The sequence below is a fragment of the Cibotium barometz genome, chromosome 6 (genome assembly GCF_041138505.1).
Source record: "Cibotium barometz isolate CiBa-2024 chromosome 6, ASM4113850v1, whole genome shotgun sequence".
In the NCBI taxonomy this organism is placed as follows: Eukaryota; Viridiplantae; Streptophyta; class Polypodiopsida; order Cyatheales; family Cibotiaceae; genus Cibotium; species Cibotium barometz.
This window is the reverse complement of record NC_141051.1, coordinates 24,355,440-24,367,562: the sequence shown is the minus strand read 5'-3', so window position 1 is coordinate 24,367,562 and position 12,123 is coordinate 24,355,440. Positions and strand designations below refer to the sequence as shown.

Sequence of the window (12,123 nt, the reverse complement as noted above, 5' to 3'; positions counted from 1 at the left end):
TTGATGATGAACAATTGAATTCTCCGACTCAAGGCCCGATGTGGTACTCCAACCTAAAGAAATCCTTGACGTTCAGGAGAAGGTTCTCAGGAGCAGAGTCCTCAGAGTCAAGTGGAAGTTCTTCCCTCTAGAAGACGCCACCTGGGAGAAAGAAGAAGAGTTGGCAAAAGATTACCCCCACTTTGCGAGGTAAAGACATCTCACGTTTTTCAAGTGAAGAGAGGATGTAAGATTCCTCCTCAACCTGAATAGTGAATAAGCTTTTAACTCAATCCCCTGTAATCATTCCCTATTTCTGAATACAAGAAAATATTATTTTTCCTTGTTTTTGCCTAGAGAGAAGAAAAATTCTAGAGAGAGATAATTCAATATTGAGATATTTTTAGAAATAAAAATTCTCCTAATATCTAAAATATATTTCCTTGAAACAGAAGTTCAAAAAAAAATTCTCCAAGGTGCATTAGGAATCAATTAAAAATGATATAAGGGACCTTAGCGCCTAAGGGTCTAGATTTTTAGAAATTTCTTGATTATGGTCCAATTAAGGTTCCTATGGGCCATCCAAGTGTTGGGATGAGGACCAATAAGAGAGGAGGTGGGAGTGCAAATTTTATTCACTAGTACCAAAAAGTCCTCAAAGGGATTTGCAATGGGAGGGGAGGTGGAGTGCACATTTTACCCACTAGTACTATAAATTCCTGAAAGGGAATTGGCAGGGGAGGTGGAAAGAACATTTTACTCCACTATTACTATAAGGCATTTGAGGACTTCATAAAGTCCTCAAATGGATTTGGGGATTTGAGGGGAGGTGGTGTGCACATTTTACTCTCACTAGTACTATAAAGTTCTCAAAGGGATTTGAGGGGAGGTGGTGAGCACATTTTACTCTCACTAGTACTATAAAGTCCTCAAAGGGATTTGAGGTGGACCAATGGGAGGGGAGGTGGAGTGCACATTTTATTCACTAGTGCTCAAAGTCCTCAAAGCTCATTGGCCTAAATTTCAGGCACGTCCAATGTAAGAACTTGATTCCCTAGCCGCCACCCCACCCCCACTACTCCCCTAGCCCCCTCTTTGTATTTTTTTCATTACCTCTATTTACCTTTTTAAATCAATATTCTTATGAGACCCAAAAAGTGACCTAAATTTTTTGATTTTTTGGTTTTCCTCCTAAAAGCTATTATAACACCCACCTCCCCTTGAAAAGTAGTTAGAACACCAAGCAAGGAGGGACTGGCAAGATCCTAGATCCAGTAAGAAAAAATCAAGGAAGATGGGTTTGTTTTAATAGAAAGACCTTCTTTTCTCTAAAATAAATTCCATTTATAAGCACTTATTTCCACCAATATAAATCCATGTTGTTCATCTATTATTTTAGTTGTTCAAAGATTGTAACAAAATAAAACAAGATGCGAATATAAATCTCATCAAACTTGTGTCATGATATTTGCAAATTTACATAGCATCATACACTAGGGTAGTAAACATGCATGTAATGATTAGTTTCTAGATGCAAAATTGTTTAAGATATGGATTGGCATGATAAAATATTGTTCTTCCTTATAGAGGGAAGCAGAGGAAACGAGTCATTGGGGAATCACAGGAAAAGGCTCATGCTCATGAGAAAAACTTTTATGATGGGAATCGAGATTCTTTGTCATCAATGTGTGCAACAACATGGGCAACAAGCTGTATTGAAGGAAGCCCATAAAGGGATATGAATAAGTGGAGGCCGTTTTTCCGACAGTCACAAGCCAAAAAAATATTTCTTACAGATGCATGGAATTTCACTAAGGAATGTGATGTTTGTCTGAAATTGGATTAGCCTAATACGATAGACCGGATGATTCATAATCTGGTGTTGTCCCTTGAGCCATTTCTTCGAATATGGGGTCTAGATTTTGTAGGATGATTCAAACCTCCTCCTCCGACAATACGTACATCTTTGTAGCAACAAGTTACTATACCAGTTAGGTAAAGGCTCATGTTTTGAGAGATAATAAGGCTACATCAGTTATAAAATTTATGTATGATTGATTGCCCAATTGAATTAGTCAGTGAGATGAAGGAGAGCATTTGTATTTGAGAAGCATGCCCACTTTTTCTTGATATTTCTTTGGGGAAGAAAGAGCCTCTTTAAGTTATTTAGAGAGATATCCATGTACTCATGGTGGTGATAATAATCCTAGTGTGATTCCTCTTGCATGAGTGGATAGCTCCATGCATGGATAACCCCATGTAGTCAATGACATGTATAACTAAATTCTATGTGCTTAACAATGCAACTTATGCCCATAAAACCTTAGAGGCCAAGGTGGTGAGGTCGAGGTGGAGGTTGTCAAGGGTATAGAGATGCACAATGTGAGGAGGCTACATGGGGTAATTGCCCTACCTTAAAGGGTGCAAAACTTTCACATGGGTGTGCACCCACACCGGCATTGAAGGCATTTGCACAATCATGTACATCACTTATATTTGGAAATATTGTAGTTAAGAGTAGAAATCGCTTATCACTACGATCATCAACTTCTTATTTTGGAGGTTTTAATGTCATAGTTTGAAATGACAAATTATTAAGGAATTTTGCTACCTTAGGACGATGATAGGCTTGGATGCCATTCATCATGGGAGCTTTGATGGCGGACTTACCTTAACGTTTTGGCTCTAGGTAGATGTGAGACCCCCCATACAGTGTCTTATGAACTTCTGAGAAGTTTGCACAAGGGTGTAGAGAGCATATTAGGGTAGTGAACCCCTAAATGTCTAACAATATGTTCCCTCTTGATAATCTCAGATCTCGATAAATCTGTTCTCTTTTTGAAAATATATATATAAATATATATATCTGCAGTACTAGTCACTATTCACTCTACTATTCGGATAAAATTATAACTCTACTTTTAAAAAGAGGACGACAAAAAGAAAACCATAGATATTTTTTATTTTTGATGACAAAAATTCCTATGGATTCACATTTGAGAAAAACATAATAAAAATTGTCATTTATTGATCTTTCAAGTGATTACAATACCAATATTCTTTTTTTGGAATAAAGGAATATATTCTAGCTTGTGGATGTTCTCCTCATTGTTGTCACTATCATCAACTTCAATATCAATTGGAATGTCTTTATCTTTTTCTATTTCTTTACCCGGTCTATGTGTTTGCTCTTCCTCCATTATTTCAATTGTTTGCTTATTTGTCTTATATAAATTCTCTACTATTTCATCTTCATTAAAGGCATACCTGAAATCGTCAACTTCATTCTCATTTCTTTTCCATCTATTCATGAACCAATCTAATCTTGGATGTGAAGCATCAAAATTTTATTTATTAATAAAAATGTCAAAGATATCTTTCATTGTTGTGTTGGATGGGTATACCATTGTCCTCCATAAAGCATCAACTTTTTGAAGCTCCATTCCTCTTCCTTGATATGGTGTTATCCAATTAGAAGATGGGTAGTACTTTCCTATCTTGATCATTTTATGAATGGTGGTGCAGAAATTATTGCCTAAAGGATGCTTTAAATAGAACTTCCAAAACATCAATGCTCTATCAAAAATGTTTGTTGGAGTAAGACAAACTTTGTTCTTCAAATCATCTGCACCATATTGCATGTAAATTTCTATTCCCATTAAAATATCTTCAGCACTAATATTATGTGACACATTTTTATAACGAGGCTTATCAATATCTTTCATACAATAGCCTATCATACCATGAAATGTGTGCATGTTCTTCTGCCTTAATGCTCTACACATTACAATGCCACCAATGGGATTATTCTTATCCCATCCAAGATACTTTTTGATGAGCTTATTTACTGCAATTATTGACTTTGCATGAATTTTAATGACCATTTGATAGTGTAAATGAAAAACTGTGCCTCCTCTTTCCAATGAGCAACTACCAGCAAGGCATTCTTTAGTGATAAAATCATGAAGATTATTTAGTAATGCTTCATCAATGTCATTACCACCTAATGATATTGTCACACTTAGCTCAAGCACTTTCAAGTTAACATTGGATCGATCAAACTTTGGATCTTCATTAGACAACTTCTTAGGTCTACCACAATTTTTCTTAGGTTCTATGCTTAAAACATCATTGCTTTCATTAGTTGAATTTATAAATTTTCCAGTCGTTGTTTCTCTTGCTCTTTTTTTCATTTTTGACATTTCACTACATAAAACAACAAAAAAGAAATAAGTTAGAAATTTACAATTTTTAAAATATAAATACAAGGCCCTAGCCATGAACCAAAGTGAGTAGAAAATGTATATCAATAAATTAGTTATCACGATGGAACAAGCTTGAGCAATTATTGAATTGAATTTAACCTGATATTAAAGGTTTCAAAGGGTTATGGTTACATTTGCTTTTCCCTGATTGCAACTCTCTACGAAAAAATGCTCATATTGCGACTCTCTACGGAAAATTCTCTCTCTCCCATGTGATCTCCACAAAATTGCAGATGATTTTTTGTGTCAAAGCCGTGTTCAAGCAAGCTTTTCATGGAAAACCGGTTGCAGGCATCCACCATCGCGCGTGTGCATGCGGGCAAGCTTGAGAGGTAGAGAGATTCTCTGGCATCTATAACAAGCAAAAATATATTTTTTCTCTTAGACGCAGCAAACGAGCGGGAAGCCACAAATTTACAAAGATCGCAGAAGCAGTAGATTAACGGGCACTCACTTTCCCTGACGGCCCACTGCTGATTTAACGGGCACTCACTTTCCCTGAGACGGCCCACTGCTTGCTCCAAACTAACCCTCTTGCTCCACAACATGCTTAACGGGACGAGAGACGAACAGGGGCCCATGATGCGAGAGATGACTTGCGAGCGGCGAAGAGTTTCGCGAGAATAACCGTTCATCTATCAAATATCATATGATTCAAAATCCGATTAAGGTTACTCTCAACTATTAAATCGATTTTTTTTTCCATCCGATTAAGGTTACTCTCAACTATTAATTCGATTTTTTTTTTCCACACATCGTTGGCCCCTATTAGCATATTAGGGTAGTGAAACCGCTCTCGATCATGACCAAGATGGCTCTATTTTGAGTCTAAGGGACCTTGGGCTAAAACTGGTCCTTTTGGAATTTGGCCGCCTGGTGTGAATTCCCGTTACGTTGGGAGATATTTTCTTGAGCACTAGCGTAGATATTTGAAAGCGAAACGCTACACTTGAGATGAGAGAGCCATTTTGGGTTTGAACACTCAACGCGGACATGGAGATTGTGTCTCGCTCTTCTCCACAGTCCTTCCTGCACCATCAATCCTGCTTTCCAAGCCTTCAACAACCTTCTGTCCGGACGTTCTGCTCTCAGACTGCTCCACTTTACAAACCACGGCGTCGTCTCCTCTCCGTCCAATGCAAAATGTTTGTCCCAGGTATGGTTGATTTTTCTTCATTGTTGAGCTCCATCGATTGGCTGTGCCATCTTCGAGAAAGGTTGATTGGATAGCCCCTTTTTTTTTTCCTGAAAATTTGGAAGATATTAAGAAAAGGTTTCAAGGGGTATGATTCTGATGATGGCAAGAACGAAGATCATGATGACAGCGATGAGGCTGGTCGTGTTGAAGATGAGTATGATGATTGCGATGATCATGGTGACTGGAATAATGATGATGGAGATGATACGATGATGATGATGATGATTGAATTGGGAAAGGGCGCCAATCATCCCCTCGTCCAGGGGAAGGCTTCCAGGAGGTGGCCTTTCCTGGCCGTCAATGACAGAGGCGCTGCTGGCTGTCAAGGACAGTGACGGGAGGGTTGTTCTGTGCTTGCTAAGGCTGATTCCACGGATGACAGTGATGGGAGGGTTGATCGGGAAATGGCAATGACCAGGTCAGCTTTGCTTAGAAAGTGCTGTGGAATGTGTGATGGCGAAAGGCAGATCCACAAGATTTTGATTCTTGTGGAGAAGGAGACCTGATTGTATGGACGTGATTTTTGCTCTTACAACTCCCGTCCTTGACATCGTTGAGGATGGGAGGAGGAGGACAATAAGGGTGGCTTGGGCAATGATGGTGATGATGATGATGTTGAGGATGAGGAGGACAATGTTTGTTGATGTTTGTGGTGGTGGTAGTTGTGGTTATGATGACGACGATGATGGTAATGGTGATGGTGGCATCAACACAACGCTGTTAGTGTTCATCGTGATTTTTCATGAGAATGCTAACAGCGATGAGGATGCTAGCAGCTTAATGATGGTGGTGGTTGTGATAGTATAATGATGATGGTGCTGACTTTTTAACAGTTGACAAATGATGGATATACATCTTGAGCTAAACACTGCTTTCTTATGCGAGTGTTTTGTTTCATGTGGGAAGGATTCTGATCAGAACCACTTGTGTTACCTGTAGGATTTGGAAGCCAGTCGCCTGAAGCTAGGGCAGCTTCTACTCTTCACAATTACTTCACATACTTGGCTGTCAAAATTGTTCTTGCACAACTTGAGGTAATTTACGTAAGTTGAGCAAAAGTTCAAATTTCACTTTGACATCATCTATAGAATTCAGTCAGCACTAATTTTTGCTCTCTCTCTCTCTCTCTCTCTCTCTCTCTCTCTCTCTCTCTCAACACACACACACACACACACACAAAGAGAGAGAGAGAAAATTTCTTAGACAGGAGCGAATGACCCATGAAACCAAATACATAACATGAAGACCATGGAGGTCTTTGAGCTAAATTTGTAATCTGTCAAAAGAAATAAAACCCTCAATAGAAAGAAAGAACCTACTAGTCAGTTAATAAGTTGCAATGTCACCTGGTCAAGTAAATGCATTCATCTCAACTAAATGGGTGAAGACTCACTGTTCAATTTCCTTCTTTGAGTTGCCTGAGCTTTAGCCAATCCTGCTCCCTTTTGCCTGGGTCAGATCCTCTGTGGTCTTTATTTGTGTTCTTGAGTGTCTTTGACTAAGAAAATCCAAATCCTGTGGGCTTGTTTGTGATATGTGAGCAGTGAATGAATACCTCTTTGTCCATGTGTTGCGGCATAGATTTTCCACTTGATCATCGGTGTGGTTGCTGTCGATTATCCCATAAATCGCCCTTGTTCTACCATCCTTCAAACAGTCCGCTTGATACCCTCTTTAGAATCCTCCTTGACCACCATTTTGTTGCTATATTGATCGTCTCTTGCAAGTCTTCCTTCATAACTTCATTTTGGAGAGAGATATATAGAGAGAGAGAGAGAGATTTAACAACTCGGGAGGCCAAAAAATGGGGCATCGGGCCCGCAACACATTCCCTATAAGCCCATAACATCATCAAGTGCTGAGAGTCCACTGGGCCGAGAAAATGTACAAACAGAAGAAAAAGAAAAGGAAAGTTACTAATAAGCTGGTATAGCACTTGTCAGAGGACTGGACAGTTGAAGACTGAGAGCTACATGAGAGAGAGAGAGAGAGAGAGAGAGAGAGAGAGAGTCGTTCTCTCAGTGTCAGCTTCAGTGGGCTTGGTTGCTTTAACTTCTTTGGGCAGGAATATAATCCAGAGGCCCACAAAGAGCTCACGGAATTCGTCGACAAAACACCTTTGAATGACGGGGATAAATTTTGCGCTACTCTTATGAGAGAATCCCCTAGGCATAAGGGACTAGGTGATGATCTTCCATGTCTCCTTCTTTTGGAATGTTGTGTTCTTTGAGTGCTTTTATGTTTGTTTTTGATTGATGAGAGTAATAAATTAGGCTATATTTGAATGAGACAACTGAATTAAGAAGAGAATTAACTTATTTTGTGAACTAGACTATCTACAAGCTTTTCTTGACTCAAATATCAATGAACTAAGCTAATCAGATCATGGTGGGCTATGGAAACTAGCTCAGTCATATTGAGATCCCAGTTGAGAGACATTGAGGGACATGTTCTTGCTGTGAAGCCTCGCAAGGGTACATCTTTTATAGAAGGATGTGGGCTTTGTGGAGGATCACAAATTGGACATGAGTCTCTGATTGGGATGACGCCTTTAGCTTGGGAGTAAACATAGATAGTCCAAGATTGAGTTTGCTTTCCCTGTAGTCATCTTTTATGTCAGGTACATTGAGCTTTCAAGGCACAGATGGACAGCAAGAAGTTGAAAGAAAGAATCAGTACACAACACCAGCACAGGGTTGAAACGGCCAGGTTCCTCCTCAAACCCTCTAAAAGAAGAAACGTCACTGCTGCTCATTCTCGCAGGCCTTTGCCTTTGGGCAGTAGTTCCTTGCATTACAAGTGTGCAGCAGTCAGTGCATCCCTATCTGTATCTGCACTCTTGTGTTCCATTATCAATTAGGGATCATAAGTGGCCAATACTCACCTAGTCTATGGCATTGGTACATGCATGTGACCTGGTATGGTAGCTATGCCTTGTATTGGGCAAGTTTATTTGTAAGTCTGCAGCAGAGTGCTTGAATGTGGTATTGCCAACAGGCTGACCGATAAGAGTGAACATTAAGCTTTACTCTTTTGCTTTCTCTTTCTTCCAAAAAAAAGATCCTTCCATTTGTAAAGAAAAAATACCTTTGTGAATAAAGTTGATTATCCCTCCAATGAGTTGAAAGTCTAGAAGAGGAGGGGCTGTCCCTCTATGGCAGGCCACCCTTGAAAGAAGGTTGCAATTGAGGGAAGGTGCATGCCAAGTAGTTGAATTCTTTCCTTCCAACAGGAAGGGTCTGGGGCTCCATGAATGCATCAAAGCTGCCCAACGTTTTTGCAGATACCTGGAGCTGCCTTAAGGGTGGCTTCTAGGGGCCATGTAGGGTGTGCCTGAGGTGTCCAGATCAACTGGACCGCCTTTGCAACAGTGTTTGGGAAACTCTTTTTACCGAACCTTACATGAATCCTTTTTGCAGGAGGAAATTATCATTTTGAGCAGGCATTTTCTTTATATTTTCTCCAAAATATAACTAAATCTTGAATATTTGAAGAGGTTTTTTTCCTTTTCCCATAATTTTGGAAAGGTTTTTCCTAAAGTGAAACAAGTTCTAGGCTAATGCGAACCTATCTTTTCCCGAACCCTGCTTTGCAAGAGGGGTTGCAAACTCCATCATGGTCTTGGGTCTTGAGAAAATAAATCCCAGCCATCACATCAGCAAGCTTTGTTTTTAAAGAATGCACCATAGGATATTGACACATCAGCAGTTGGAATTTCACTCAAATAAAAGCAAATGAGTTGATGACACATACGCAATGAGAATGTTAAAAAATAGAAGGCCAATAAAACCTTGACACATTAGCACATGGAATGTTAAAAAATAGAGCGCTATTAAAAATTTGCCATATCAACAAGGGGAATTTTAAAATAATTGTGCCACTGCCCAAAACCATGATGGTTGGGAAAGGCCATGGCCTTTCCCTAGGAAAATGGGTCATTGGCTAGCGCCAACTCCCCATTTTCCTCTAGGGAAAGGCCTCCCCATGGCCTTTCCCTACACCTTAATGGTCTGGAGGCAATGGGTCTGCAAAACCTGCTAATGGGCGTCAAAAGATGTGGTTGTAGCCCACTGTGCCACGGGCGATTGACTGAATATTGTGACAATCATGGGCTGTTAAGACACATGAAGGAAAATCTTGTCTCATCCTCCTTGTAGTGGTGTTTCTTTTTTTGGGGGGGGGGGGGGGGGGGGGGGGGGGGGCGGGGGGGGAGGACTGATCTCTTTGTCCCCTAGGAAAGAAGACTGGTCTCTCTGCCCCCTACAAAATTGCACCCTAGGTGATGAAGTGGTTGCGCTAGTTTTCTTGGATGAATAGGCAGGCCACAGAAGATTCTCCTCCAAGCTTGCTGTGCCCCAGGGCAATCCCATTATCAATGCCGCTTGGATTCCCTGGTGTGCTGCATCATTCAAGAAATTGCCTTTGTAGTCCAGGGTTGTATTTGGTCTATAAAAATGCAAATAGCTAGGTAGGTTTGTAACTGTGATACTCATTTTCTTACATAGGAGCATTATGCATAGAGATTCATGTATATGTTTTCCCTTTAAATTTTAAAAAAAATTCTTCCCAAGAAAAACAAGAGATTCAGGGAAAAATTTGACTGTTTATTTTTACAGCTTGACTCCTGTAATTATTTTTTTACAGCCTGATTCCTGTAATTATTTTTGAAATTTTCAAGTTGCTGATATCCCTTTTTGCTGTCATGCAGCCATGCGGATCTTAGAAGTAAGATATCTTTTTGTTTTAAATTCACTTTCATTCATAGTACAAAATCTGTGTGTGCTTTAAAACTAGAGCTCATTCTTTTGTATTTTTGGTATCAGGTTAGGTCTGCATACGCGTCCGAAGACTTCGAATGGGATAATGTGAAGAGGTTAGCCATACAGGTACAGTGTTATCTTTTTACTATGCATGTGCTTCTACATCCACGAATCATTAATAAGCAGGAACAATGGGATGATTGTGTGATGGCTAGCTCTAGTGTTAAGGGTGGGTAGCTGTTATGATTGAATTACAAACAATGCATCCAAAAGGTTGCATGCACATGGGTGTGCATGTGCGTGTGCGACTTAGACAAGCAGACTACATGTTCTAAGCTATTCATATGCGTGTGTGATTTAGACAAGCAGACTACAAGTTTTAAGATATTCATGTGCATATTTGACAGCATGCAGAGGAGTCAAATACCACCCTTATGCGCCAGTTTCTTCTAGAGACTAGTAGTATGGATTAGGTGAATTTGTGAGAAGCTTACAAGCAATATTATGATGATCTTTATTAGCAGTATTAGTGCATGTAATACAGAGGTGGTTTTCAGCAACTAGCATGGCAGCAGGCACATTGGCTGTAACAGTCAAGGTAAGAGGCATAATTGTGAATTAAATGCAGAGTGGTCGCAACAAGTAGTAAGATTCATATGCATTATACTCTTTTCTCAACTTTTGCAAGGTTTGAAGCAGTTGCTGTATTGGAAGATTGTGGTGCTAGATGAAAAAGGGGTATAAGGGTGAAGAAAGAGCTTAGAGTTGATATGTTTTGAAAGTTCTACATTGTTTTTGATGTTCCATTAAGGCTTAACTCTAAGCTCATTGGCATTTCATGTTTTGTAAGTTAGTATAATCATAGTCAGTCTCTATGGTGTAGCTAAGCACCAAGGATCATCTGGTTATGAATAGCATATTTGGGTGCATGCTTTTTTTTTTTTGGGGAAGAAATCATCTTGCTCGCTCGCTCTCTTCTCTCTTTCTCTTTCTCTTATACACGCACACTCATTTGCTTACACAGGCGTACCCATACTCAATAACACACACCCACACGTGCATAGACACACGCACACATGCGTGTGTATGCGCATGTACAAAGACCTCATATCATTTTGTAATAAAATATGCTCATATTCTATAGATCTTGCCTTGTAATAAACATACAAAAAAATGGTTTTGGTAATCCCAGTTAAGTGTAAATACATGCTATTTGTGCTAGTATAAATATCGCATTGTTAAAAAGGAGACTCAATTGTTGCACCTTGATTGCAATAATGCTTTAGAATATTCGTTCAATGTAATAGCATAAGAAGTGGACAAGTTTGGAGATGATAATAATAATCAAGAATGTGGATTGCATGGCAATGGTAAGTTTCTTGGAGATGTGAATAAGCAAGAATTTGGATTGCATGGCAATGGTGAGTTCTAAAGGAAACAAAGGGAACTTGAGAGTACATATGTGAATATTTTCACATTTTCTTGCGGCTAAGAATTTTCTTGTAGGAAGATTACTGACAATGAGTACAACATAGCAATTAATAAGAACCCAAGTTGCATATAAACAAATTATGAGGTTATTTACTTTGAGTATTATTGAAGGTCTTCAACTCTTCAATCTTAGGATCATCTACTCTTTGAGTTTGATTGAAGGTTAGGGGAGGTTTCTTGTTAATTTTATCTCTTTTCTTTGCATCATAATAGGCTCTATTCTCGGGTTGTCCATCTTCCTAAATTATATGGAATCTTGGAATGGATGATTGAATTGAAGGAAAAGAGCTTTTGCCGAAGTAGAAGAGTCATTTATGGTTTCTAGAGATTGGGATCTCTTATGTTTAGGTTTGTAAAGCTCCCCCAATCTCATGGCCTCTTTAATAGTGCTTGGTCTTTGGGTTGAAACATTTGCCTTGATGTTGAAATT

General features: G+C 39.3%; 1 protein-coding gene across 6 annotated transcripts; it reads left to right on the top strand.

Moving 5' to 3' along the window:
* Nucleotides 1-5,183: 5,183 nt before the first annotated feature.
* On the top strand, nucleotides 5,184-11,344 carry RBCX1 (Chaperonin-like RbcX protein). 6 transcript variants are annotated; one of them, XR_015266052.1, is made up of 7 exons: nucleotides 5,184-5,400; nucleotides 6,382-6,476; nucleotides 7,508-7,625; nucleotides 10,151-10,167; nucleotides 10,266-10,328; nucleotides 10,610-10,800; nucleotides 10,902-11,344. XR_015266052.1 is itself a non-coding variant. In XM_086799342.1 (6 exons), the coding sequence occupies exons 1-6, from the start codon at nucleotides 5,238-5,240 to the stop codon at nucleotides 10,673-10,675; spliced, it is 522 nt and encodes a 173-aa protein (XP_086655468.1). In that variant the 5' UTR covers nucleotides 5,184-5,237; the 3' UTR covers nucleotides 10,676-11,131. The 6 variants fall into 6 exon arrangements, 2 of the variants coding, with proteins under 2 accessions (XP_086655468.1, XP_086655470.1); XR_015266051.1 differs by having other exon boundaries at nucleotides 10,891-11,344; XR_015266053.1 differs by lacking the exon at nucleotides 10,902-11,344 and adding an exon at nucleotides 8,047-8,151 and having other exon boundaries at nucleotides 10,610-10,667.
* The last annotated feature ends 779 nt before the right edge of the window (nucleotides 11,345-12,123 follow it).

Coding starts and splice junctions, on each gene's coding strand:
- RBCX1 (XM_086799342.1), top strand. CDS start 5,238: ATGGAGATTGTGTCTCGCTCTTCTCCACAGTCCTTCCTGCACCATCAA. Junction 6,477..7,507: donor TTGTTCTTGCACAACTTGAG/GTAATTTACGTA, acceptor TTCTTTGGGCAG/GAATATAATCCAGAGGCCCA. Junction 10,329..10,609: donor TGAAGAGGTTAGCCATACAG/GTACAGTGTTAT, acceptor CATATTTGACAG/CATGCAGAGGAGTCAAATAC.